Source organism: Stegastes partitus, unplaced genomic scaffold (assembly GCF_000690725.1).
Source record: "Stegastes partitus isolate 25-593 unplaced genomic scaffold, Stegastes_partitus-1.0.2 Scaffold1166, whole genome shotgun sequence".
Taxonomy (NCBI): domain Eukaryota; kingdom Metazoa; phylum Chordata; class Actinopteri; family Pomacentridae; genus Stegastes; species Stegastes partitus.
In genome coordinates, this window is record NW_007578897.1 from 64,384 (window position 1) to 90,765 (window position 26,382).

General features: G+C 41.0%; 4 protein-coding genes and 1 long non-coding RNA gene across 8 annotated transcripts in view; 2 read left to right on the forward strand and 3 right to left on the reverse strand.

The window, feature by feature from the left end:
* The window catches only part of anp32e (acidic (leucine-rich) nuclear phosphoprotein 32 family, member E), an 11,385-nt gene extending 9,048 nt beyond the window's left edge, over positions 1-2,337 (reverse strand). For all 3 annotated transcript variants that reach the window (XM_008296917.1, XM_008296916.1, XM_008296915.1), the window contains exon 1: positions 2,160-2,337. In XM_008296917.1, coding sequence (XP_008295139.1) covers positions 2,160-2,213 — 54 coding nt within the window. In that variant the 5' untranslated portion in view covers positions 2,214-2,337. The remainder of the gene's footprint in view (positions 1-2,159) is intronic.
* A 1,203-nt stretch (positions 2,338-3,540) lies between these two features.
* On the reverse strand, positions 3,541-14,570 carry LOC103368515 (GA binding protein transcription factor subunit beta 2). 2 transcript variants are annotated; one of them, XM_008296920.1, is made up of 8 exons: positions 14,464-14,570; positions 10,435-10,542; positions 9,514-9,681; positions 7,944-8,138; positions 7,644-7,812; positions 7,380-7,556; positions 7,168-7,286; positions 3,541-6,936 (listed from the first exon to the last, which is right to left on the reverse strand). In XM_008296920.1, exons 2-8 carry the CDS (start codon positions 10,540-10,542, stop codon positions 6,586-6,588), a joined length of 1,287 nt encoding a protein of 428 aa, XP_008295142.1. In that variant the 5' UTR covers positions 14,464-14,570; the 3' UTR covers positions 3,541-6,585. The 2 variants fall into 2 exon arrangements, with proteins under 2 accessions (XP_008295142.1, XP_008295140.1); XM_008296918.1 differs by lacking the exon at positions 14,464-14,570 and adding an exon at positions 12,682-13,688.
* On the forward strand, positions 12,506-15,412 carry LOC103368514 (uncharacterized). Its single transcript, XR_520779.1, has 2 exons — positions 12,506-12,690; positions 14,569-15,412. It is a non-coding gene; the product is annotated as an uncharacterized LOC103368514 (long non-coding RNA).
* An 832-nt stretch (positions 15,413-16,244) lies between these two features.
* On the reverse strand, positions 16,245-19,875 carry mllt11 (MLLT11 transcription factor 7 cofactor). The gene is made up of 3 exons (XM_008296921.1): positions 19,740-19,875; positions 17,680-17,855; positions 16,245-17,549 (listed from the first exon to the last, which is right to left on the reverse strand). The coding sequence occupies exons 2-3, from the start codon at positions 17,845-17,847 to the stop codon at positions 17,457-17,459; spliced, it is 261 nt and encodes an 86-aa protein (XP_008295143.1). The 5' UTR covers positions 17,848-17,855; positions 19,740-19,875; the 3' UTR covers positions 16,245-17,456.
* A 2,665-nt stretch (positions 19,876-22,540) lies between these two features.
* Positions 22,541-26,382, forward strand: part of cdc42se1 (CDC42 small effector 1) — a 20,507-nt gene continuing 16,665 nt past the window's right edge. The window contains exon 1 of the mRNA XM_008296922.1: positions 22,541-22,628. The gene's annotated coding sequence lies outside the window, so the exon portion shown is untranslated. The remainder of the gene's footprint in view (positions 22,629-26,382) is intronic.

Below are 26,382 nucleotides of genomic sequence, written 5' to 3' on the forward strand. Positions count from 1 at the left end.
TAAATAAAAGTTAATGAATAGCTTCACTTAATTATGTCCTCATTCATTACCAATATGTATTCATATTTATATATTTCTACATCTTTACTTATTTATTTATACCAAAGTCATGATTTTTCCTAAACACATTGGTGGAACAAATCAATAGCCAATCAGATCACTATTGACTGGATTCATTCATTAATTCCAATAAACTCAAGTCATTTTATACACAGCTAAAGTGAGACCAGATGGTTCCACTGTAATTATTGCTCATTAAAATGATTAAGATGGTGAAGTAGAGCTGCAACGATTAATCCATGAGTTGTCAGTTATGAGAATAAAATAATCCCCAAATATTTTAATAATTGATTAACGGGTCTGAGTAATTTTTTTTTAAAGGAAACAAGTGCTCTGATTCCATCTTTTTTTTTTTTTTTCCGATGACAGTAAACTGAATCTCTTTGAGGTGTTGCACAGAACAAGACATTTATTGACAGTCTCTGGCATTTTTCAGACTAATGAATCAACTAATTGAATGCATAATCAACAATATTCCCAATAGCATCATGTTTTCGTTTGTTCCCTACATTGCACACTGTAGAAAATAACAGAAAAACACACAGACAAGCCCTTGACTGAGTCCAAACTTTGCCCTGCTGCTGGACACACAGAAGCGGACAGACAGTGTTGTGGAGGGAGATCAGCTGGTGGCTGATTTTATTTCCCAGAGTTCCTTTGGTTTTTCCAGCTTATATAACGAGCAGAGAGTCGAGCAGAGCTCCAGCCTGCAGCTCTTCCACCTCCAGAGTGACTGAGGCGGCTTTAACCCTCAGTAATCTGCCCGCAGTGCTGATGGAGGTGGGGGTTCCTGCGTCCACATCCACCATCTGCCGGCTTCCCCCAATTCATAAAACATGACAGCAGCGCTTCATCTGCTCGGCTCAATTAAGTGTCAGTGTTATTTAACTGGAGCTGCGGGCTTATATAACACACACACACACACACACACTCACAGTATGGAGTGTATAAAAATGGACGACACAACCTGAATATTACCGATTAACGCGCCTTCACGTAGTAACGTTTAACGGAGTAACACGTTCAGGGTAAATAAACAAAGCTGCGTGGATCCGTTAGAGCAGAACCAGCAGTAATCCCGTCTAATCTGCGCTACTCTAAAGCCCGGAGTAACGCCATCTTGAGCCGATATCCAAACACCGACTCCTCGTTACTCACTAATCACGTTACAGTAACGAACCGCGGCGACTTTTCGGACCGTTTCTGGTGTCAAAGCATCGAAATATTCATCGGTTTCATGCGTCCCGTCGACGCGGCGGCTAATCCGCTTTCTGTAACGGTAAATCGGTAACGCGTTACTGCCCGACGGTGTGTGACCGACCTCGGTGCGCCACCGAGCAGGGTCGCACCGAAACCTCCAGAAAAGCCTCAAACAACACAATAAACGTGATTTAAATTGACTCTACAGTCCGTGTGACGAGGCAGAGCTCGGTAAAATGTCCGGTAGGAGACATTTCCGTCGAAGTTTGAGCCGCCGGAGACTTAAAATGTCCGCTCGCAGAGGACGACGACGCTCCAGCCGAGGTGTTGTTGTTGACACACACCGTTAAACCGGGACGGTGAGCCCCAAACAGCCCGGTGCCCGCCGACAAACACCCGCTCTGACCCGAACCCAACGCCCGGCGGTTCGGTTGTGTTTGTTCCGCTTCAGCACGTCGTCGTCTCCGGTAAAGCGGAGCTGCTCGAAGCCCCTGATGGATGATTAAAAGTTAAACTTCGCCTCGTTGGTCCGTGACGGTGTTTCGGTGATCGGGCAGTGTACAGCTAACCGTCCCGGTGGGATTAGAACCGTGAACCGGCGGCTAGATGGAACATTTTTGGGTATATTTTAAACCTCGGCGAGAGACGGGATTTCACCGGAGAACAGATGGGGGGCGGGCGGACGGAGCGAACCGAAAGATGCTTCACATCCAGTCGGGATCGCTACTACTTGCCGGGGCAACCGCTAATTGGTTTTTTGCGTTTTAGGGGACGAATATCCGACACGGTGATGCGGGTGAGCGGGCTCCATGTGAGCAGCCAGCACGGGCTCCGGACGCTCATCACCCCCCGGACTATTTCGGGCAACAATTAATGTTATTAAAGTATAAGTCGCTCACCTCCGCCGGGCTCCGGTTCCGCAGCTCTAAGGTGATCCTCTTCTTCATGTCCATGGTGAAGCAGCCGGTGTAGCGGTGGAGAAGCGGGCGGTAAACAGTTGAGAAAGTCCCCGGGATCAGAGCGCTGGCTGCCCTCCTCTGCTGGCCGCAGTCTGCCTACTGATCCTCCATGATACCTCGCGCCCTGCCCCCTCCGTTGCGGCCCCGCCCCACGAAGCTCTGGGTTGGCCGCGAGTGTCTCCGCCGCCGCTGATTGGACGATGCAGACGTCAATCAGGACTGATCGGGCGTTAATCCACGAACTGGGCGTTTATATCCTAAAAGCCACAGACAGTCCCGCAAAGCCTCATGGGAGCTGTAGTTCCTGAATCCTAACGAAATAATCGCCCCCTACATTAAATCGTCAGATTTTACTGTCAGCAGCACAAATTATATCATAAATAAGACGATTATAATAAAAAACAAAATAAAGGTATTCTTCTTTTAACTATAATAACTTTGGTCTACTTAAAAAAAAAAAAAACTAAAGCTGTTATGAAAAGATAATAAATAAACCAATTTGTTCATAAAGAAAATGTTCTATATATAGAAAGAGAAAAAAATAAACATTATTGAAATACATAAATAAATGTGGAAATCCAAAAATAATGTAAAAAATAATAAGTGTGGAAACATAAAAAAGTGCAGAAATAAATCTTGAGGGTGAAATGTGAAGAAATGCATAAATGAATCAATTTAGAAATAAAAGAAATGTAAACAGAGGGGAAAAAAATATGTTGAAATGCTGAAATAAATAAATCCAGATAGGAAAGTGTATAAATAAATAAATACACATAGAAATAGAAAAATAACAGTATTGATCTCCTGAAATACATTTACAAATAGAAAGAAAGAAAAAGAAAACACTGCAAAAATGCAGAAATAAATAAATGTAGAAGCTAGAAAAAAAACTGGATAAAAACTGAGAAAATAATGCAGAAAGAGATTGCAGATATACAAAAAATAAATGCAGAAATAGAAAAAAGCATAGACATACAGAAAAAAGTATGTAGAAATAGAAAAACAGTATAGTAATACCTAATGTCTAAATAGGAAAAATAGTGTAGAAATCCATTTTACTTTATTTCTGTACTTTTACACCCTTTGGTTTGTCTAGTTCTACGTTTATTTATGCATTTCTAGCTTGAAAAAAGTGAAAATTATGGATTAAAACTGAGCGTGAATGTTTGTAAATGAACCAAACAGACGCCAAACTTCTGGTAGTCACAGAGCCGCAAAAACTATAGAAAGCTCATGAATAAATGATTTCAGGTGTGGTCTGTGAACGCCTCGCACAGCTCTCAGCTGTTGCTCTAAAAGCATTAACAACACAACAAAGAAGTTGTTATTGAAAAAAACAGGTGTTTATATTTCAGATTACCAATGCAGGCAGCCATCATCATCATCATCATCATCATCATGTTGAAGCATTCAGGTACAGTTAAAAAAATACAATTTTATATGTACATAGAAAAGGTTGGCTTCACTGAGCTTATAAAAATAACTATAACTCAAAGGATGCAGAATCAGAGGAAGGAGGGAAGGAAGGGTACAGGTGAGTTTGAACAGGTACCAAACATGGATATCAGCTGACAGGTAGTATCAGTAACTGGTTTTCCACTGTGGGAGCGAACAGGGCTGAACTGGGCTGACTGAAGCCTCTTAGTGCAGCGTACCTGTGGCTTCAGGTGTTGAACCTCCAACTGTAGACTGCCAAAGTTAATCTGGTACATTTTGATCGTGCAGTAAAGCAGAGGACTCATCTCACACACTCTAACATGCAGGGTCGTGATGAAGCTCCCTGCTCAGAGGTAATTCAAGGTTCAGGAACGTGATCGTCACTGATTCGGGGTTTTCTACAGCTGACATTTTTTAAAACCCTGCAGCTGCAAACAGGTTGTTTTGCTGCAGTTTGTGGACGACAATAATCAGGATGCAGCACAACTAGAGATTTTACAACCAACCACAGAGTCAAGACTTGAGTGATAATCCAACACGTCACATTCTGATATGTCAGCGCAAATCACAATGAGCTGGAGGAACTTTTAAAGCTCGGAAACTTCTGGACATCAGGTGAAAGTCAAAGGCCCTGCAGATGAAAAACTACAGGGACGCTCTTTGTGTCACTTCAACTGACTACAGGCACTAGCCATGTTTCCATACAAATGTGAACTGAATTATCAGATAACTCATCACAGAAATGCAAATGAAGCATGTGTCCAATAACTGCTGTGGAGGGAATAAACTACACTGCACAGTGTCGTCAGAAGGTGGCGGTATACGCTGTATTAGGCATTGCTATAATAAACAGAGTAGAAGCAGCAACAAACGAAACCAGCTCTTTGCAAACAAATAAAAAACCCCAAACAAGAAGAATAAACTAAACCTCTTCCATCTATGATAAACAAAAAATGGAGAGAAATCTTGTAGTATTGTTTTCCGTTGGTGAAGTTCTAAATATTTCTTCACATCAGCTGGTATTGGACAACTTTCATGCAGTTCAGAGTCTCTAGAAGGAGAAACTGTTGATTAGTCATGTGAGTTAAACGTTGTCTGTCAACTAAAAACTGTAAATGTATCCTGTAAACATTCACGCCACCTCCTGTTCAAACAAACTCTAGTGGATTGAATTCTTGTGAGCGTCTGCACCCTCGGCCAATAGAAATACTGCATTGCCTCAGACTGGACTACCAGCCAGTGGCAGCAACAGAGCCGATGTTAACAGGCAATTACAGAAATGTTTTATCATTAGAAAGTAAATCAAATATATTTCTTTGTTTACTATTAGTCTCTCTTTAGGTTTATTTATCACAGAAAAGTCATCTGAAGATGTCACCTGGGACTGAGGGGGGGGAATTTAAAGACTCAGCAATTAATGAAATATTCAGGATCGATCATAGAAGTGATTATTTAGCAGTCCTATACCTGTCCTCAGTCAGCCCTGTCACACCCACCTGATGGAGGAAACTAAATCATCGGAATTACTAAACGAGGCTGTCCACGATGGATCTGGTTCTGTTGTATTCAGGATTCTGGGAAACTCACGAGTCAGCATGGGAACAAACACAAGACATTAATCGGCCTTTGGACCAAAAAAAATACTGGAAATGAGTCGGGAAGCGCAGCATTGAGCCCGGAATAGATTCCCTTTGCTTGTCAAAAAGCTCCAACAAGGCCATTTGGACTCCCCACTTAATATAGGATCAGTTATCCAGAAAGAAATGGGAAATATTGTTTGGTGCTTAAACGATCAATATGGGATCATATGACGATGTACTGCTATTAAAACATGATAAAAATGTCCAGAACAAAACGAATCATAAACATCAAAAATACAAAATATGTAAAGAACAGAAGAGCAGTTCACAGGGAGTGAATGTAGTGTCCAAACAGTCCTGAAAATTCACAGCTCCCAGTTGTGGCCGAACTTAGCAAAATGGTGTTAAACAGAGCAACATGGTCCAGATTTATGAAGGCATCCAACAGATGGCTGTGTTGACTCCAGGATTTACCCAACAAAACAGCCCACAGAAAAACTGAATTTCAGAAAAAGGTAAGGATAAAAATGTATGTAACAGGGATCAGCAATGGCATCCAAATATCAAGAGTGGAAACTGTCAAAAGGACAAACTAAAAGTCTAAATTCCTGCTATATGTATATTCTAACACAAAGCAAATGGGCTCAGTTCAGTGGTGTGTTCATAAACACACACTCCGGGTTGAACAGGGAGGCAAAGTGTTGCAGGAAACAAATGTCTGCTGACAGGGAGGACCCTCCCAAATCCCTCATCGCTGTTTGATTCGGATCACTGATTGCAGGTAAAATGAAGAACAAAAGTAAATGTGCCTTCCAGTGAAGGTCCCATTTCTGCAGCAAAAATTTTGCAGCTCGTTAAAGGAGGCATTCAGTGAAAATAAAAGAAAAAAATAAACAGGAACTAAAAAAGTTGATTGACTTCAGTCCTCCATTCTGTTGCTCCTCCCTGGTATTAATTCATTCAGGGATTCGAAATGGTGCATAACTAAATCCCACCATCAGGTTTTATCTTCAGTCTGTTTGTCTCCGCTGACTGATTGGGGAACCATTTTATTTGTCCTCTCTCATGTATTAGACCTTTGTGGGGATTCAAAATGGTGCTAACTCCACCGTTATGTGTAATCCTCCATCAATCTGTCTTTCTCTGAGGAGGCCATTTTGTTTCTCCTCTCTTCCATGTTGGTATCAGATGTTTGTGGGGATTCAAAACGGTGCACTCTTCCTGCCATGACTCGGCTCCTCCTCCTCCTACGTTTAATGGGATGCAGACTTGCGTGAGTCAAACCAACCACTTCCTATTACGACGTGTCCTTACATCTATGTCTCCCCCTCCTCACCCGTCCCTCTCTGTTAGGAGCTGACCTCTGTCGTCTCTCCCCCCGTCTCCACCAGCGTCACCTGACCCTCCTCCCCCTCCATGATAATGCCGCCCTCCTGCAGCACCACCATCTCTCCCTCCTCTTCTACAACGCCGGCAGCTCCCTCCTCCTCGTCCTCCTCCCCTCCCACCACCTCCTCGGGGCTGGCAGCGTTGGCGGCGGTGCTGGCGGTGGTGTTGGCGTTGGTGCTGTTGGCCTGACTTTGGGCCATGGCCTCCAGCTTGATGCGGTACTCTTCAGCCTCCTGCTCCTTACGCAGCAGCTGCTGTCGGTACTCCTGTGCCTTCCTGTTGGCCTCCTGCAGCTGCCTTTGCAACAACTCCTGAAGAAGACGAAGAGGAAGAGTCACACAATCCACAACCAACAAAAATTGTCTGAGTGAAATAAAAAACTGCTGATTTCAGGTTAAAAATGCATTTTTTCTTTGCTGATTCTCTTACTCACATACAACAAATATCCAAAAAGGTGAACTACTGTCAGAATGTGACAAACTCCAGCAGAAACCAGATTTTTATTCAAAACATCATAGTGTAAGAGCTGCGGCTCTGCTCACCGTTTCTCCTCCATCGCTGTGGTTGTTGGTCACTTCCACCTTTCTCTTCTTGGAGGGTGGCAGCTGAGGCTCCTCCGTCACCACCTCCTCTGTCACCGTGTTGGCCGGCACCGCCAGCACTGAAAGCAAACCAACAACAAAAGAAAAAGAGTCAGCAGCATGTAAACATCGTCAGACTCCCCACACCCTGACAGGAGACGTCTGTGCCGTACTCTGCTGTCCGTGCTGCATGGTGACGAAGAACGGCTGTGCCATCCCTCCGGTGGTCTGCAGGTTGCCGTGCTGGTCCGTTACTATGGTGATGACCCTCTGACCCCCCTCGTTGACGACAGCGGCATGCTGGATGTTTGAGTCGAGAGCGCTGGCAGCCATTGCCTCCTCTGAATCACCTGACGATACATAAAAATTAGAACAGACACCAAATACACAGGATGCAAAGGGTTAAAGTTGAGGTGTGTGTCTGCACGCGCTCATACCTGCGTTGGCCTTGTTGAGCAGCTCGGCCAGGTTGACCACGCCTCCCTGTATGGCAGGTATTCCCTGGATGATGAACTGAGGCTGGTTGGTGGTGCCACTTGTCTCCACGTTCATACTCACCTGGTTCATGTTCACCTGATTCATATTCACCTGGTTCTGCATGCCCTCCTGCACACACACAGACACACACAACTTGAAACATTTAATATAGCTACAACCACAAACACAGGAAACACATTTTCTTCAGTGTTTCAGCATTCCTCCAGACCAAAACATTTTTTTCCCCGTCTTTGTCTCACCTGCAGCAGCAGCATCAGCTCGGTGTTCTGGATGTCGACAGCGATGTCAAACGGCGTCTTGTCGAACTTACTGAGCGCGTGCACATCAGCCCCGTGTTTGATGAGGGTCTCGACCACGCTGTGATGTCCGTGCTGCGCTGCCCAGTGCAGGGCCGTCATCTTCAGCATGTCTTTGGCGTTAATATCGGCGCCGCTCTGGAGGCAGATTATCAAAAAGAAGGTCAGCAACTGCTCGGATTATGATCAACTACAAAAAGGAATTGTCAAATATTCTGATTATTGATTAGGGCAATTATTAAGAAAAAAAATGTCAAACACTTATTTAAGATCAATTCTCAGTCTGGTGTTATCAAATACATTTTTTAATGTAATAAAAAGTGAGTTTCTGGAGACAAATGACAGCTGAGAGATTGTGAAACATAACACAAAGGCACAAATGACGTCAACAGTTATTCCCTCGTTCTATTCTCAGCCAGCCAAACACTCACTACATTTTATTCCCCCTTTCTCTTTCTCGAATACGTCTACTGCTGTTGTCAAAATAAAGGACCAAAAATGATCTTTAACAAGTGAGATTCAGACCGGTCTGGCACAAATAGACCCCATGTGTAAAGACAACTGAGCAGGGAAACAGTTGTTGGACTCAAACATGAGGAACAACAGCAAATCATCTAACAGCTGGGCTAAGCCCCAATGAGATGCAGTTACTTCCTGCAGAGAATCTGAAGACTTGCAGACGCAGGGAACAATACTAAAGTCTGGTTTAGAGTCTTTTTATTTTCCAGCAACATTCAAACTCACAGCTACAACAGAGAAGCAACTTGTAGATTACTGCAGATGACAAGGGACATATGGTGCAGCGGTGAAATAAAAGTATTGCAGCTTATGCTAAGCTAGGACGTCTAAATGCTTACACAGGCCGAGAGCCAAGTGTCTGTCAGTGGAGACGCTGCTCACTTTCAGGAGCAGCACGACTCTGACTACATGCTTCCAACAGCATTCAAACCAAAGTGCTGTAGTGTGTCAGCGATGCTCTGCTCTTAGTATAAATACATTTCAGAAGTGGCACTAATTACTGACAGATTTCCTGGACTGATAAAGTTGCTGCAACAGTATTTGTGGACATCTGTTCCAGCTGAGTAGCTGCTTCCAGCAGCTGGACTAATGTCGACTACAGTGGACAAGTCAATCCACAATGTCAGCTGTAAAGATTATTCTGATTTCAAACTGCTGTGAAGAGATTAATAACTTTAATGTGCAGTTCATTTACTGTGGAAAACTGCTGTTTGTTTGCTGTGTCTAACACTCTGGATTTTGTCGGGCTGAATTTAAAGTGAAGTCATGATGTTTTGTATTTAGTTGATAATGCAGTAGCCGGATGTTTACTTCATCTGTTCTTTATGTGACGAGCTGATTTAAGAGTAAACATTAAATCTGAGTGGTGAAAAACTGTTGCATCCATCATTTTTTAAATTCAATGATTAATCAATTAGTAATTGTTGTAAACATAACTGACTATTGGTTAAGGAAACAGTTAAAGTCTGCAGTCAGTCAGTGAAACAGTTCTCACCCGGACCAGCAGCTCTACGATGACCGTGTGTCCCTCGGCGGCGGCCATATGCAGCGGGGTCCTGTCCACCTTTGTGCGGGCGTCTCTGCTGACGCCAGCTCTCAGCAGGACGTCGGCGGTGGAATAATGTCCGTGCTGAGCAGCCAGATGAAGAGGGGATGTACCCAGCTGTAGGAAACACAGGACAGTCTTATTATATCGATTAGTGCCTTCCTGCAACAACTCCTGGTGTAGTCGTTAGCAGTTTGTTAGCTACAAATATGTGAAATTAGGAGTTAAGAAGTGCTGCTGTTGCATCTTTCCTGTAAAAGCTGCTTTTACTTATCAGTCTAAAATTTGGTACATGTATAAGGCAGATGCATTACAACTCAGGTTAAAACAAACAAAAACCAACATTTATTGTAGTTTCTTAAAGCAGGTTCAGTGTCTTATATCATTGTGCATCAAAACAAAATAAATCCTTTTGTTTCTACATTTAGTGGTCAAAGTGTCTCCTTCAGTTGATGCCATTAAACATGTCATGTTTACAAGAGAAGCTCTTTAGCATAAAAACAAAAGAGATGCTGCAGAGACAAGTGATTGAATTTATAAAACAAATGAAGACAATGGTCCTTCTGTGATGGGATAATACGTCTCTGCTAAGGTTTAACTGTGTTTGTTACTTAAATTAAGTATCCACACATGACAGAATGAATGATCAATAAGCAAAAACAACAATCAGCAGCTCTTTTGCTAATCAGTTATTTGTTTCAGCTTCTTAATTGCGAGGGTTTCTTGCTCTTCTTTGTCTGGTGTGGCAGTTAAGTGAATATTTTTAAGCTGTTGTTCAGAGTGTTTTCTACCATTTGAAGTCAACTTTATTGATGAGGAAACGATAATCAGATAAAGTATGAATGAAATCAACAGTTGGGGACGTCTCACCCAGTCGGTGGTGAACGGAGCTCCATTAGCCATCAGGTTTCGGACCTCATCGTCCTGACCTTTCCGAGCCGCCTCCAGTAGTCGCTTCCCCAGGTCCACCAGCGACATCTGACAGCAGGATCAAAACAGTTGATCAGTTCTCATTATGAAGGAACATTTGTGTCCTGAACTGTAACAAAACTTCTTCAAAATGAACAAATATCTAAATACCCAAGCAATCTAATCCAAATGAATACCAAAACAGGCACAGCTGTTAAAACAATCTGAATAAAGAAAAACATTTAAAAGCATCTATTTGCTAATGACCTACCAAATACCGCAAAGACCAGCTGATTAATCGTCAACTACTTCAGCAATAAAATTATTTTTAGGCTTCATAAATGTGACGATCCTCCGAGTCACATGACAGTAAACTGAATATCTTTGTGAAGATTACACCTTGTGTTGGAGTAAACTTAACTTTTCACCACTTTGACACTATTTTTTTAATTAAACTTTTACATGCAGTTAATAAACCAAAAGCTCAACAGATACATAAATAAAACGGAGGTGAGACACACGCAATGAAAGATCAAACACCAAACAAACTGCTTATATAAGTGGATTTACCAATATTTTCAATATAAATAACAATAGATTCAGTTTTGTAAACATAAACCTGTTGTTGTTTTCTTTCTCTTTTCTGATGGTGAACTGAACATGCTCGTATTTATCAGACAAAACAGGATATTATTCGATACAAATGCACTAAACTCTGCAGTGTGCTCTTCACTGACTGCTGACGTCTTACAAAGAAGCAACTGTTGTTAACTGCAGCTTAAAATTCACTAAAATTATGCAAAAGTAAAACTCTATATAGCTGCACATCTTAAATCAATGTAAACTAGTTGTGATTACAGAGAGAGAGAAAAAAAATCAGTTTCAGTTACACATCAAATGACATCAATAATTCATTGCAGTTGACTGACAGAAAATGACACCAATAAAAGGACCGATTTTGAAAATGTTATATTCTTCTAACAGCAAAATCAGTGTCATTCAGTTTTTCTAATGTAAATCTGCTGTTTTTATTCTATGACGTCATATTGAACATATTTTTTTTGTCTGAAATTTAAATATGCAAACACACAAAACTCTGCAGGATAACAGATGTTTTTACTGACAGCTGACATTTTAAAGACAAAAAAAAACTTTTCTTTATAGATGTACGAGTCAATAAAATAACGCCCAAATAAAACTCGGCTTCTATTTTATATTTATTTTTAACCAAATCTAATATTACTACCATTTTTCCACTTAATGTGCTACTGAAACATTTCTAACGTTACAGATTTTATCCAGCGTTTAAGTATTTTTTCCCTACACGTCACTGTAATAGCTTAGCTGAAGCTAACAGCTACGTGTCTATTATCGGACACTACCGCTACTTTTCTATATTACTTTGCCTGATCAAACTCGTTATAAAGTTACTATGTACAGCTTTTATTACTTCTCAGCAACGTGGATTTTAAGAAAAAGATGTGAATCGTGAACTTCATTAACGTGCCGTGAAATAAGTGACAAAAACAACACGAATCGACAAGTGTCCGATAATGGATCCACATATGGGAATGGTCTGTGCGCTAACTACATCGACAAGCTAAAAGTGCACAAAAATAACCTCACAAATTCAAAATGTAACCGGGTTTGATGGCTGGAGCTGGTACGAGTGGATTGTTTGTGTTTTTAACGAGAAACAATGCTTTTATTTTAACGGAAAAGTGTGTCCGATAATGGAACCCTTATCGATATACAGCACTCGTGATTGCGAAACAGCGGAGAGGGACGAGGGTTTTCTCTCCGCGGCCGAGGAGCCATTTTACGCGCCTTCACGGACAGAAAAGAGTCCGCCATGTGCCACGTACCCCCCCGTGCCCTCTCCGAGCCGTTATCTGGCACCTCCACCGTGTAAACCCGCAGCCTTGGCCACCTAAACATTTACAGTAACACCGACAGGAAACCGTTTGATATTAAGTTGTTGGTTTTCCGGGGGAAGTCACAGAAATTTCCTATTTTACACGCGGAGAAAAAACCACTTCCACATCCGGTTAACTAGCGTTCTTCATGCGCGCTTCGTCAATCGGCTGCCCGGAGTCGCGCTGCCGAAACCCTGCAGCCCCACCGCGTTGTCCTGCTGATCCTTCACCGTGTGAAGATAAAGAAAAATAGAGGTTTCTCCCGGCAAACGAGGGCGGTTCGGCTACTCACCGTGTCCAGGTTTGTTGGGAGCCCGCCGGGCTGCTCTCTTCGGTGCTAATGTTAGCACACTCGCAGGCTAAACACAACAAGCCGCCCCGTGTGCGGAGGGTTGGTGCGCTTTTATCGCCCTGTGCTGCGGAGAAGCGGGCCAGTAATGTGAGGATTTTTATTCCAAATTCGCTAAGCACTCGGATCAGGCGCCACTACCGCCTGCCGGGCTCCTTCGGGCCTGTTTACTGCGGAAAGTTAGCGAGAGGCGGCCGCTACTAGGCTGAATGTTATGGATGTAGCCTCTTTCTTCTTCTGAGGATATTTGCGGCAGACGACACGCAGCAGAGACGCACTGCTGCCCCCACAGGTCATATGGAGAACTCCATTGTCACAGTTTAACCCCTGTGTTTTACCAGCCCGCTCTGTAGTACATAATTTTCTGGTTGCACCATGTATAATTTTCTCCTACAGGATATATCATCCTATAGGGGAACCCTTTGGCTGGTTTGTATTTCTTAAAACAAAATTACAGTCGTTCTGGGCAAACTAAGTGAAGGATGCGGCTTTGGTGTTCCCTAAAATAGACTAATTAGGCTTAAGAGTAAAAAAAAAAAGATACTGTATTATTGACCTGCTCTATAATTAATTACAAGCAAGCTTAAGGTTATCTCTGATAAGCAGGGCTGTAACTAACATTTCATTATTGGATAATCCACTATTTTTTCTCACCAGCAGTCCAAAAATGTGAACTATTTAGTTTACTGCTTAAAGTTATAAGTTTTGCTTAAACAATTGCAGAATCCTTATCTGTCTACCTTAAATAACTGCTGGCCAATCATGTGTCAGTCACCTGATCAATTACCTGCTGAAGCTCACTGAGCGGTTAAAAGGTACCATTTGAAACATTTAAAATACACACACAGCATGTCATATTTTATTGAATTCTATTCATTTCTTTTTAGCATCAGGCAATATGTGTGTGTTGTTCCAACAAATGGCATCTCAGCAACACAATGGATGTCATGAAACAACCAAACACAACTACATTGGAGGTGATGATGGGTCATAGACTAGAAATCACAAGTCAATATTGAGTCCCACATCTGTGATTCTGAGAGTTAATGAGATTGTTGATGCTACTTGTGGAATGTCGTCCCACTTGTGCTGAGGAGCAAAGTTGGTGGACATTTTGAGGACAACGTCCCATTGTTTGGACACGTCCATCCAGAGCATCATGTGGCAGACTGTCTATAGTATTACACTCTGAAATGATTTCTTAGATGACAAATGGTGGAGCTGTGGACATTCACACTTTGTTGTGGTCCGAACTTACATACAGCATCCAGCCAACAGTCCATTCTTAAATTCCTGTTGTCATCTATGGGATAATGTTATTTTACATAAACCTACACTTAAAGGTGGTGTTTTATAGTCAAGGTGTTTGTCACATGATGTGATCATGTCCTTTAAAGCTACACCTGGTCACGCTGTGGATTGACTCAGTGGTCAAGAATTTGTCACCAATTATTAAAAAGCTGAACACTTTCTGTGCATGTTTTTCTTCTATCCATAACAATAGAAATTCGACTTTAAAACGTTTTCTCTAACTCAGACAAAAATAACATCTGCAGGCTGTGTTTACATTTTTGTTCGGTGTGCTTTATGTTGAAAGTCCTGACGAGAAGTTCTTCTTCGACGCTGCTAGCTGCGTTAGCCTGCTAGCTGTTAGCCTGTTAGCTTGTTAGCTGTTAGCCTGTTAGCATCCCGACAGTCAGAAAGTTGAACCGGAGCGACTTTTACCTTTTTCTCCCGGAAACTCCCGCAACTCTCCTCCTCCTGCCGTGAACCGGGTGTCCACCTGCCGGGGACGCGGTTTAAAACTCTTATTTTCGGGTTTTTATCTAGTACAACTGTGGCGGCCCCGCGACACCGGAGGTGGAAGCAGAGCGTTAACCTCCCTGTGGGTGGGTCTCTGAGAGCAGCGGAGCACCGACCTGAGGTCAGTGTGAGCCGCAGACTCTCCGTCAGAGCGGCAGCAGCGTCCGGACAGAAGCTGACTTTAGATCAGCCGATGAAAGTCCCGCCTGCTCCGGGTCTGTTGTTCATTCAAAAAGTGGAACTACAGCTTTACAAGTAAACTTGTGGTCTTTAAATAAAGCAGCGTTCAAATACACAATATAGTGATATTTAGAATCTATTAAAACAAAGTTATTTGGCCAGTTTATCAATTATTTATTACAGTAATCTTTAACCATTCTGATAATCAGTAATTTTTAAGAGGAAAAAGTTTAAACTCTCTGACTCCAGCTTCATAAATGTGAAATATTTTCTGATTTATTTTCTCCTCAGTGACAGTAAATAAAACATTGTTGTTTTGTGGACTTAACAAGACGTTTCTCATCTTGTGCTTTGGCAAACACTTCAGCATTTTTTTACAGTTTTCTGACATTTTATGGACTGAACAACTGATCTGTTGTTAATAAATACTGATAAAACAGTCATCAATAAAAAGAAATTGCAAAATCTGACTTTATATATGAAGTAACATAAAATGACCCTTTCCATGAATCTACTGTAGCAATGTGTGTAATTTAAATGTAATCTGTATGTTGTTGTTGTTTTAAATCTTTATCACATTAAAGTACATTTTACAATCTCACAAAAGTTTGCTTCATATTTTGCATGACCAAAGCAGTTTGTTGTGCTGTTTGGTGGATTTAAAGATAAATAAAGCTTTTTTTTGTTTTTAGTGTGTTTTGTTATTTGTCTTCCAGAATAACTTGTGTTCTGTTTGTATTTTAAGAAACTAAAATAAATGTTTTTGTGACACAGATGCCTTTTCTTCCCCCTTTGTGCTGTTTTTTTTAAGCTAATCCTGCACTGAAGCAGTTTCCTCCTGGGATCAATAAAGTATATTGATTATTTCCTTCAGGGGAGACACATCTGAATAGGGTAAATGTTTAAAATCAAAAGGAAACTTCTCTTGTTGATTACCTGCATTAAGACAACTTTTTTTTTTTTAAATGTATTTCAAGCTGTCTAAACTCTTTTGTTTAAATATAGAAATGAGGTCATTTCTCAGTGAATATGTCCTAATTTGCATCAATTTCCAGAATAGAAATCAGGACACTGGAAAAAGGCAGCTTCAAAATTCTTGTTTCCTTTTGTTGACACGTCAAAGGTTTTTACTGAGAGGATTTATTTTTCTATCACTCCATGAGTCAGAATATACCATCAACAGCCAGAACGGTATGTTTTTAGGAATAAAATGTTCTGTAAATGTCTGTTAAAGATGTGATTAAAGACTGCAATGAAAAACCTCAGAATATAAATGGGAGTAAAACTGGAAAATTTCATGTAAGTGAAGATTTCCGGCTCTGACTCTCAGAAAAAATATTGAGAGAAAAAGGCCCTTAAAGATGCATTTTGTGCTTGAAATCTACACACAAACATAATGTGTATTTTAAAAGATTTCTGTCCTTCCTCTCATCTGAAAGAAGACGTGTTGTGGAAGCCCAATCAGCCCCAAATGTCTAAACTGAGCAGTTTGACTGCAGTGTCAAAAAAACGAGTGACTCTGATCAAAATAGGACGTTTTTTCCTTTATTGTTGTTGGCAGGTGTGCAGTCCGTTCGAGGCTCGCTCACTAACACAGCAGCACTAATAAATAAATCAATCAATAAATACATAAATAAATAAATATGCAAATGGGACGGATGGTAACAGTGACTGTTAACAAAGCAGCTCTGGAAAAAAAAAAAACAAAAGGCACAGATGGAACGACAGAAGAAACATAATGCAGGTCTCAGACCTCAACAGAAGTGTACTCACTAAAGAAGAAATGGAAGGCCGTATCTCATAATGTTCAGGTGGCAGATTTTAGGCAACTTTTTCTTTTAACTGCTTACTGATCTGGGAGGGTTTGTTCTGGGTTGTGTGTTCAGCTGTGAAAAGTTGGTCACCATTCCAGGTGTTTATGTCATGAAATAAAGGGGACTTCAGTCAGGTAGCAGCATCACTATGAGATAAGGCCTCCAGCAATTAATTCATCTAAAACACACAGACTTCCTTCATTACATTTGAGTTGATGGAGACACTGATTAAACTATTTGATCAACAACAGCTCGATGCAGCGTTTCTATTATTTTGTCCACAGAAGGGAATTCAAAACTTCAGTCTGATCTGGTTTCTCATTACTCCAGTGTAAACAGTCTAAGATCAGGTTTACTGTAAAAGCAGCATCAGATTGTTTAACTTGGACAAAGTGACTCAATAAACCAGATTCACACTGATTCAGAGTTTAATCTAAACAGGATTAAAGTTCAATCTGTACCAGGATTAGAGTTTAATCTGAACCAGGATTAAAGTTTAAATCTGGACCAGGATTAGAGTTTAATCTAAACCACGTTCAAAGTTTAATCTGACCCAGGATTAAAGGTTAATTTGAACAAGGAATAAAGATTAATTTGAACTAGGATTAAAATTTATTCTGAACCAGGAAGGTAAATCTGAACCAGGTTCAGAGTTTAATCCGAACCAGGATTAAAGTTTACTCTGTACCAGGATCAGAGCTTTATCTGGACCAGGATTACAGTTTAACCTAAACTCGGATCAGGGCTAAATCTGAATCGTTAAGTTTTAATCTGATTATGGTTCAGAGGTCAGGTGATGCAGGGTCAGGTGATGTCGAGGTCAGAGGTCAGGTGGTGTTGGAGTCAGAGGTCAGGTGATGCTGGGGTCAGCGGTCAGGTGATGTCGGGGTCAAAGGTCAGGTGATGCTAATTCCGGTGTGCTCACAGCAGCAGGCTGAGGTCGGCCAGCAGAGCGTCCACGTCAGCGATCGGAGTTTTCCAGTAGTTGAAGGAGGAAAACTCTGACAGCTCGCCCTGTGGGGGTGAGGAGAGGTGAGGACAGGTGAGGGAGAGATCTCATGTTTGTTGTTATTTCTCATTATTAAATTCCCACATTTACTCTGACTGAAGAGCCAACAGGCAGCAGAGAACACAGACGCCTCACCTCGTCGTCGCGGCTCCACTTCTGGGACGCCTTGTCTTTTCCTTTGCCGCTATTGGCCGGCTGGCCGGCGATCAAACCCAGGTCCTCCAGCTCCGACAGGTCGAGGGCCTGGATTGGCTGCCTCCAGTACAGGAAGGAGTCATATTGGCTGTTTGATTTCTCCATCATGTCTGCGTCTGGAACACAAACATTAAAAGAGTATTTTTCCAACGTGGTAATATGTTATTGTTATTTTTTTTTTACAATGTAATGTTAGTACTGTACTTGTAAAGGAGTGTTTCTGCAATGTGGTCTACTTTTACTTGTAACTGAGTATTTTTACAATATGATATCTGTCCTCGTACTAGGAGCAGCCTATTTACAGTGTCGATCATAATACTTGAACATGTAAAAACGTTTTTTCTACAGTTTGTTTTCAGCACTTTTCTTGTAATGGAGTATTTTTGCAAAATGTTGTTAGTGATGAAGAAAGCCATTGTCTTTTATTGTGATGGTCACAGACCCCTGAATTCATTCCCTGTTGCCATGTGTTTTCCCATCACCTTTTGTCATGTGTTTTCCCACCTCCTGTCACAGACACCCGATTCCACCCCCTGTTGTTCATTGTCCCCTTACCTCCTGCCATTTGATTAGCAACTGTATGCAATCAGAACCTCGACTCCACCACCCGCCTGGTCACCAGACCCCGATTTCATCACCTGTGATTCATTGTCCCCCCTTACCTCTGGTCATTTGATTAGCAACTGTATGCTAATTTACCTCTATTCACTTAATTGGATTAAAAAAATGTTGCTACAATGTGGCATTAGTACTTTTAGTTGAGTGAAGCATCTGTCTGCTTCAGCTAAGAATAAATACTGATTTATGAATGACTTATTTGACCCTTTTAAAAAATAGATATTTACTAACTGTTTTAAATATGACACAGCAAGTTATGCTTATAAATAAAGTTCAGATCAGAAATAGAAGTTATTGCGCTGTCCAGGGTAACTGTGAGCAGGACAGCTGTCGACAGTAACTAAGCACTTGTACTTGAGTATTTCCATGTTTTTTTGTAACCAACTTTCTAAATAAAACACAAAGATTAAATCAGGAATTTTCAACATGTTCGGCTTCGTATAAAAGCACCTTTCAGACCAAATAGGGATTTTTCCCTCTAAACTTCTGTTTAATTTCAATAAATGCTCAAACAACCAGCCAAAAAATTAAAACTAAAATTAAAAATGGACAAAAACCGACAACAGATTTGTGTATTAAGGCTGTTCTCACATTTATCTTCTGTCTCTTTCTATGACGCTGGATATAAAGTAGTATGAAGCCACAGTAGCAGCTGCTGACACACTGATGCTTCACTATTAATAATCTACTGATGGCACATTTAATAATAATTTATCAGTCACAGGGACCAAAGCAGCTGTTTCTGGAATGTCATCCTCAGCCTCCTGCATAATGAAATAACTGTCGTCTGACTCCTCCAGCTGATTCTACCTTCATACTTTCATTTATAAATCTCATATGTTGTTTAAAGAGCCACCCAGCATGTGTTTAAACGCTGCTGTGCTCGTCAGGCGTCAAACCAAACTTAAAATAGTCCGAAAAGCCCGAAACAGAAACCAGGTCATGGCGGCCTGAAATAAACCGGCCACCAAACTCCATTCACGTTTCTGCTCATTTTATTTCGGGCTGCTTTCTTTCTGGGATCCTGGCGGCTTTAGCGTCACCGGTATCCACGTTTTCTGATCGATTATCGGTTTCAGCTGCAGCCTGACCGGTGATGGATCGGCTCCGGTTTGAGGCGTTGGCTCGGAGCGCCGCCGCAGAACAAACCGAACATCCAGCCGGTTCGAAACAAATAAAACGAACACATTACACACGATACATTTAAAACCGGTTCGTGTTTCAATTAAACACAAATATTCCGATTTGTGTGTTTATACTCGCTGAGTGTTGTTTAAATCACCAGCAGCCGGCTTTAACCGACCAACAGACGTCTGTACATCAGACACGAACAGCGGAGGACAGTGACGGAGCTCTGCCCGGTTGTTTACATGTTTGTTTACCTGTTCGTTTGCGGCGTCAAAATAAAAGTGGATTCTGTGATTTTTCTTCTTTGTTCTGCTGGTTTCTGTTGCCGGCGGATCAGATGATGCTTCTTTGCTTCTGCTGCTGCTGCTGCAGGTGGAATCAGATCTGCGGCTGCGTCAAACTCACCGGAATGCACACAAGCACGTCCGGTTGAGTATTTCAACATAAAAGCCGAGGTTTTCTTTTGAAGCTTTAATGAGTTTGAAATGTTCACATTTAATTCATCTGCTGATTTATCTGTTCAACATACTCACCCAAAGGCAACACCGAATGGTTTCAAAATCATTCATTTATTTATGTTTTTATCTATTTACTTTATAATTTCACAACACATGTATTTAATTTATTAAACTATTTAATTTACTTCATTGTGCACAATATTCATATAATATTCCGATGCACATTGCTGTTTGTTTATTTACTTAATTATCTATTCACGTAATATTTTCCTTTGTCTTTCAATTTGCTCATCTATTAATTTTTTAAGTCGACTTTTTTTTGTATGCAATAAAAGAATCACTGTCCATTTAATGTAATGCATTCATTCATGTATCTATCTGATGATTTGTTTTTGTGCACTAACTCACACTGCTGTACATTTGCTGAGGTCTCTTGTGGTTATTACTGTAAATTTATATAATTATTCTTGTTCATATGGTCTGTGTTTAATGGATAGACATTTAGCCCAAAAAGAACTGAATAGTTTAATAAACGTGCATCAACATTTAAACAACTATCTACATTTATTTTGTAAGAAATGTGAGGTTCCGGTGTGTTCTGCTCACGGTAAAGACTTGATGATGACACACACATTTATCGAGGGCGTGACCGACTCTGCTGATTGAGTACAAATTAAGTACATTTATTTTAGCCAGTAATTAATCTGTTTATATTTGATATGTCCTGTTCAGTGCCTCTGAAACGACACTGTTTCCAGTAAAGGACGACAGACTTAAACAATTCTCAGTGATGAATAGCTGCAGAAACATGATGAGTTAATCACAGCAGCTGCACTGTGTGTTCTCAGTCAGCAGGTGGCGCTGCTGAATTCAACAGAGACCGACATGAGACAAACCCAGAAGAACGAGGTCATCGTGTAAAATCATCAAAAATCTGACTGGATTTTGGTTTAAGGCTAAAACATCTAAATCAAATGCAGCAGTTTAAGTCACTTTATTTCATCCCATTTTTCTTCATTCTGGAAAAAGAAGGTAGAATATGCCGAAAGGAGACACAAATCCTTCCAAAAGTTACACAAAACCTCCACACTAAGAAACCAAACAACGTCCAAAAGACACAAAACCACTACACAATGACAGAAAACCTCCTATAAGAGATGCACAACTCCTACAAAAAGATGCACAACAACCACAGAGACACAAACCCTCCAAAGAGAGAACCAAAACCACCACAAAAGACACAAAACTTACACGAAGTCCAATGAATAACCCCAACATAACTAATATAAATACGAACAAAATGACAACAAAGACACACAAAACCTCCACAAAAAGACAGCAATCCTCCAAGAGACACAAAAAGCATTAAATCACCACAAAAGACGAAAAAAATCTCCAGAACAAGACATAATATCTCTGCAAAAGACAAATAATAACCACAAAGATGCACAAAATGACTACAACAAGACACAAAACCAGCACAAGAGACAAAACTACCACAAAAGAGACGCAAAATGTCTACAAAAAGATGGAGATCCTCCAAAACGAGACAGAAAAAAATCACAAAACCATCACAAAAAGACACAAAACTTACCGCAAAAGTAACCCGCACATAACTACAACAAATCACCACAGAAGACACTTCACATCCACAACGAGACACAAAACCTCCATAAAGGACACAAAACCACTACAAAGACACACAAAGTGACTACAAGACATACAACCTCCACAAAAGATATAAAACTACCAGAAAGACATGCAAAACCTCTACAAAAAGATGGAGATCCTCCAAAACGAGACAGAAAAAAAATCACAAAGCCACCACAAAAAGACACAAAACCACCACAATGCCCCTCAAACAACCGCCACATAACCACTACGAACAGACAGAAAATGACTACAACAAGACATATAACCACCACAAAGACACACAAAATGACTACAACAAGGCATATAACCACCACAAAAAACAACAAAATGACTACAACAAGGCGTATAACCACCACAAAAGAGACAAAACTACCACAAAAGACACACAAAACCTCTACAGACAGATGGAGAGTCCCAAAAAAAAAACCCACAAAAAATTTCCAAACCACCACAAGAAGACTTAAAACCACCGTAAATGAATGAAATGAAAAATACTTTATTTATCCCAGAAGGGAAATTTAATAATATAGTAATAATAATATAATAAATTCAATAATAAAGGACATATAACCCAAAAAATTACTACAACAAAACACAAAAACACAACAAAAAGACACAAAAGCCCCACATAGACACAAAACTCCCACAGAGAAACACAAAACAACCAGAAAAATAGTCTTTTAATTTAGTTTCATGGAGAAAAATTCTGCAGCTTGTTGACATTTTTCTCATTTTGATCAGATCAACCTCCAGGCTGTGAGTCTGCATTTCTGCACACTTAAGGCCGTATGCACAGATAACACAACAGCCCCTCACTGGTGGGGTAACGGGTTCGTTGCTAACTGTGTGATGGGTGTGTTGGTCCTGCAGGAGGCGCTGCAGCTCCGAGCAGCACCCGGAGGATGTGGGATCTGTGCAGAAAACAGAGGATGGACTTCCTGGTCGGAGCCACACCTCAGAGGGAGGCTGACAGAGCTGCAGCTGCTTCACTGCTTCAGTCCTGCTGCTCTGCTGACTGGAAGCTCGTCTCTGGTGAGTCTTTGTTTTTCTTCTTAAATCTGCTCTCAGGTCAGATCCACGTCCAGGAGGTGTGCAGGTCAGAGCACCTTAAAGCCTCCTTCAGTGTCCAGGTGGCAGCTCAAGTTCAGCCTGCCTCCCTGAACAAAGGTTAGATCTGTAAATAATTAATTATCAATGAGCAGGGGTCAGTTCAGACATTTGAAATCACTGACTTTCTTAAACTGGCTGCGGATTTACAGAGAATGATTTTTTTAAAAGGAGTTTTAAATGACAGTGTCCACATACTTCTGGCCGGTGATTAACAGACATGCAGCTGATAATCATCTGGGACATTTGATTTGACTGTAAATCACTGTAGCTGCTATGCCGATGTTACACTGCGTTCTGTGACCTGCTGTTCTGTTTGAGGTGGTTTCCCTTCAGGATGAAAGTTCAGGTTGCATTCAGGAGACACGAGATCACACTTAAGTTCCTTAATCAAGTCACACAATCTAACAGTCACAGGATTCAGCCTAACACCGGTGCTGTTTGGAAAAACATCCCTCTGGTCTTTAGGTTCTTAAGTTTCCTCTGAGCTGAAAGTGTGCCGGATAATACATCTCATCTCCCCAAGATGTGGTTAGTTTACCTTAACGTAATAACTGGAAATAGGGAGGGTTTCTAGCCTAACACTGCCTGTACAGGAAAAGTCACATTAATCTGCTGAAAAAAAATCAGGAATTTAGCTACAAAAGGCACCAAACAGTCTGTTTAAGCTCCTCGATGTCTGACAATCTGCTGCAAAGTCATTTTCATCGACAATCATTAGAAAAACTCAGCTGGAAATGAGGCAGAGGTAGGATTATTGACAAAACTTCTTAGCTCCCTACTATAAACTAAAAACTGGCTGAAGTTATTGAAGAAACATTTCAGCACTTCATGATTCTTTGTTGTTAGCTGTTTCAGCTCTGTGAGTTAGCTTAGCTTAGCACAAAGACTGGAAGCAGAGGGAACTGTTAGCCTAGCTCTGTTAAAGGTTGACAAAGCGACAAAATCGATGTCAAGTGTATTTTCAGCTACAATAATCACAAAAGTACAGATGCAAAGTCTTCATCACTCAATCACGAAACTATGAGCTTTGGTTGCTAATGAGCTAATGAGCCTATCCGTTAGCCACAGGTAGCTCCAGAAGATAGGCTCTTTCCAGTCTTTGTGCTAAGCAGCACATAGTTCCAACGTAGTTCCATCAACAGGTGAGAGAAGTGAGAAAAAAACACTGAAAACGTATTTTTAGTGACAACAATCACAAAATCCCCTTTGGCTAATTTAGGTTGATAGCTGTGGAAAGTTATGCTAACATTAGCCTCTCTTGCTAGACAGCTACAGTGTTTGGTTTCCTTTCAATGCCATTCCAATTCTATTTCACATGTTTATGTTAAGCTAACTTTTGTTAAAGCGAATCATAGTTAGCTGACATGTTAGCTTGCTACAGGCACGGTCAGACATTTTTGTCTTCTCCAACATCTGATGATTCAGTTTAATTTTTTTTGTGTCCAGTAGAGCGAGTATGTCTATTACAGTAAATGTTGTTAATAAGCTGCAGCAATCACAAAAACTGTTGTTTTCTGGCAGTTGAAAACTATTTAAATTTATCACTCAATGAGCTAGCAATTTTGTTGTTCAGGACGTGGTTAGCCTAGCTTAGCAAAAAGGGGGAAAATGTACATTCAACTAGTGCTTCTTCAGTCAGCAGTCACAATACACTGTGTGATCATTGTGGGACTGCAAAGCAAGATCTTAGCAGTTGGATGAGTTTTACTAACGTTAGCCACCAAGCTAAAGTTACATTAACTGCACACATCAGGTGTGAAATGTTTTCTGGCTGTTTAAAACTGTCTAAGTTCACCCCAAGCTGCAGACTTTAGTCAGTAAGCCAACAGTTAATACCTAGAACATTGTACCATTATGTTAGCTTTCTAGCTGATAAACAACTCAAGCTAACACAGACATGAATGCCCAGATACATGCAAAATATTTTCTGAGTGTTCAAAGTTGTTTAAATTGTGTGATTAGTCAACCAAACCAAAGCGTTCAGTAGGTAATGAGTTCATGTCATTGCTAGGTAGTTAATGTTATGTAGATGACACATTAGTTTATTTGTTTACAAGTATCTTAAGCAGTAGCTTCGCAAAAAAAGTGAAAGCAGGCAGAAACTGTTAGCCTAGCCTAATCTAAATAATAACAAAACACCTTTCAAGCACTCTAAAGTCTAATGTACACGTGAATTAGTTTGATATGACCCATTAGCCCTCCTTCTTTTCCTGCTGGTGTCTGAAGTTGAGTTTAAAATGTGGCTCCTTGGCACCTCAGTGAGTAAAATAATCTAAAAGTGAAGCGTCTTTGATCCTGAACATCACAGTGGACCTGCAGCGTGGAGGTTAAAGGTCAGAGGTCACAGGGTTCAGACAAACTCTGCTGAAGCTGTTACGTTCAGGACGGACTCTCAGAGATGTTTGAGGAAACTCTGAGCCAAAAATAAACTGCGGTTCCTCCTCCTCCTCCTCCTCCTCGCCTGTGACGGAGCTGGTCGGGGTTTCTGGGTCTGCAGTGTGAAGATCCAGATCTGGAGCCAGATTACAGGTCTGGAGTCAGTTCAGAGGACGGAGCTGCTGACTGTGGCGAGCTGGAAGAAACACTGCTGAGCTCTGTTCTCGCCATTTGTGGGATGTAGTCAGCCGTTACGCTGCGTTCATGTGCAGTCAGGAAAATGCGGGGTCATTTTAGAAACCCCTGAAATCTCCACGAGAATTTCCATTTGTGTTGATAAAGCAGCATTTCTTATATTCTTCAGGGGTTTGGTGTCTTCTGCTTCAAACTGTACACAAAAATATGAATATTTAGTATACACTCACCATTTACAGCAGCTATAATCAATGTTCTCATATCAAATCTGAAAACACAGATGTTTCTTACCAACTTTTTTCGTCATCTTTCAGCTGTTATTGTTGACATTTTAAACCCGTGTAAATACTTATATGGGCCAAAGCAGATGTATGATGACATTAGAGTGAGCCGGTGGCTTTGACCTCCTCCAGATAACCCAGTTAACGTTGTTTACAGCAGCAGTGTGTGTGTTTCATACAAACACACTGAATCACTCAGATTCTTCACGACAGAGTGGTTCAGGAGTAAAAGTGTGCTGCAGACGTCCAGGAGAACTTTCACTCATCTGCAGCTCATCCTGTTGAAATCATTTTCAGTTTCTGGAGTGTTTCTGTCTTCTGTTTTGTTTCTGGATTTTTCAGGTAGTTTCTGGTTGGCTTCTGTATGATTTTGGGTGATTTCCTGGAGTGTTTTCTGGATGGTTTCGGTTTTATTTCCATATACCATAGCATTGTGTCTGGTTAGTGTTTGGAATGTTATTTTCGAGTCAGTTGAAAGTTAAGTTCCATATTTTGGAGGGGATTTCTTCATGGGAAGTTCATTGCAGTTGCTGTCTAGAATTATTTTGTTCTTTTTGTTGGTTTATGTATGATTTCTGGTTAGTTCCCAGAATTTTTCTTGGTAATTTCCATACTGTTTGTCTGGTTTACTATTGGTAAGTTTTCATTCTGTTCCTGGTTAGTCTCATGTTAGTTGCTCCATTGTTTCTGGTTTGTTTCTACAGCGTCCACTATTTGTTTCCGGTTAGTCTTCTGGTTGTTCCTGGACTATTTCTGGTTAGTCTCTTGTTGTCTCGTGTCCTCTTTGTTCCTGGTGTGTTCCTGGTTAATCTTCTGCTTCTTTC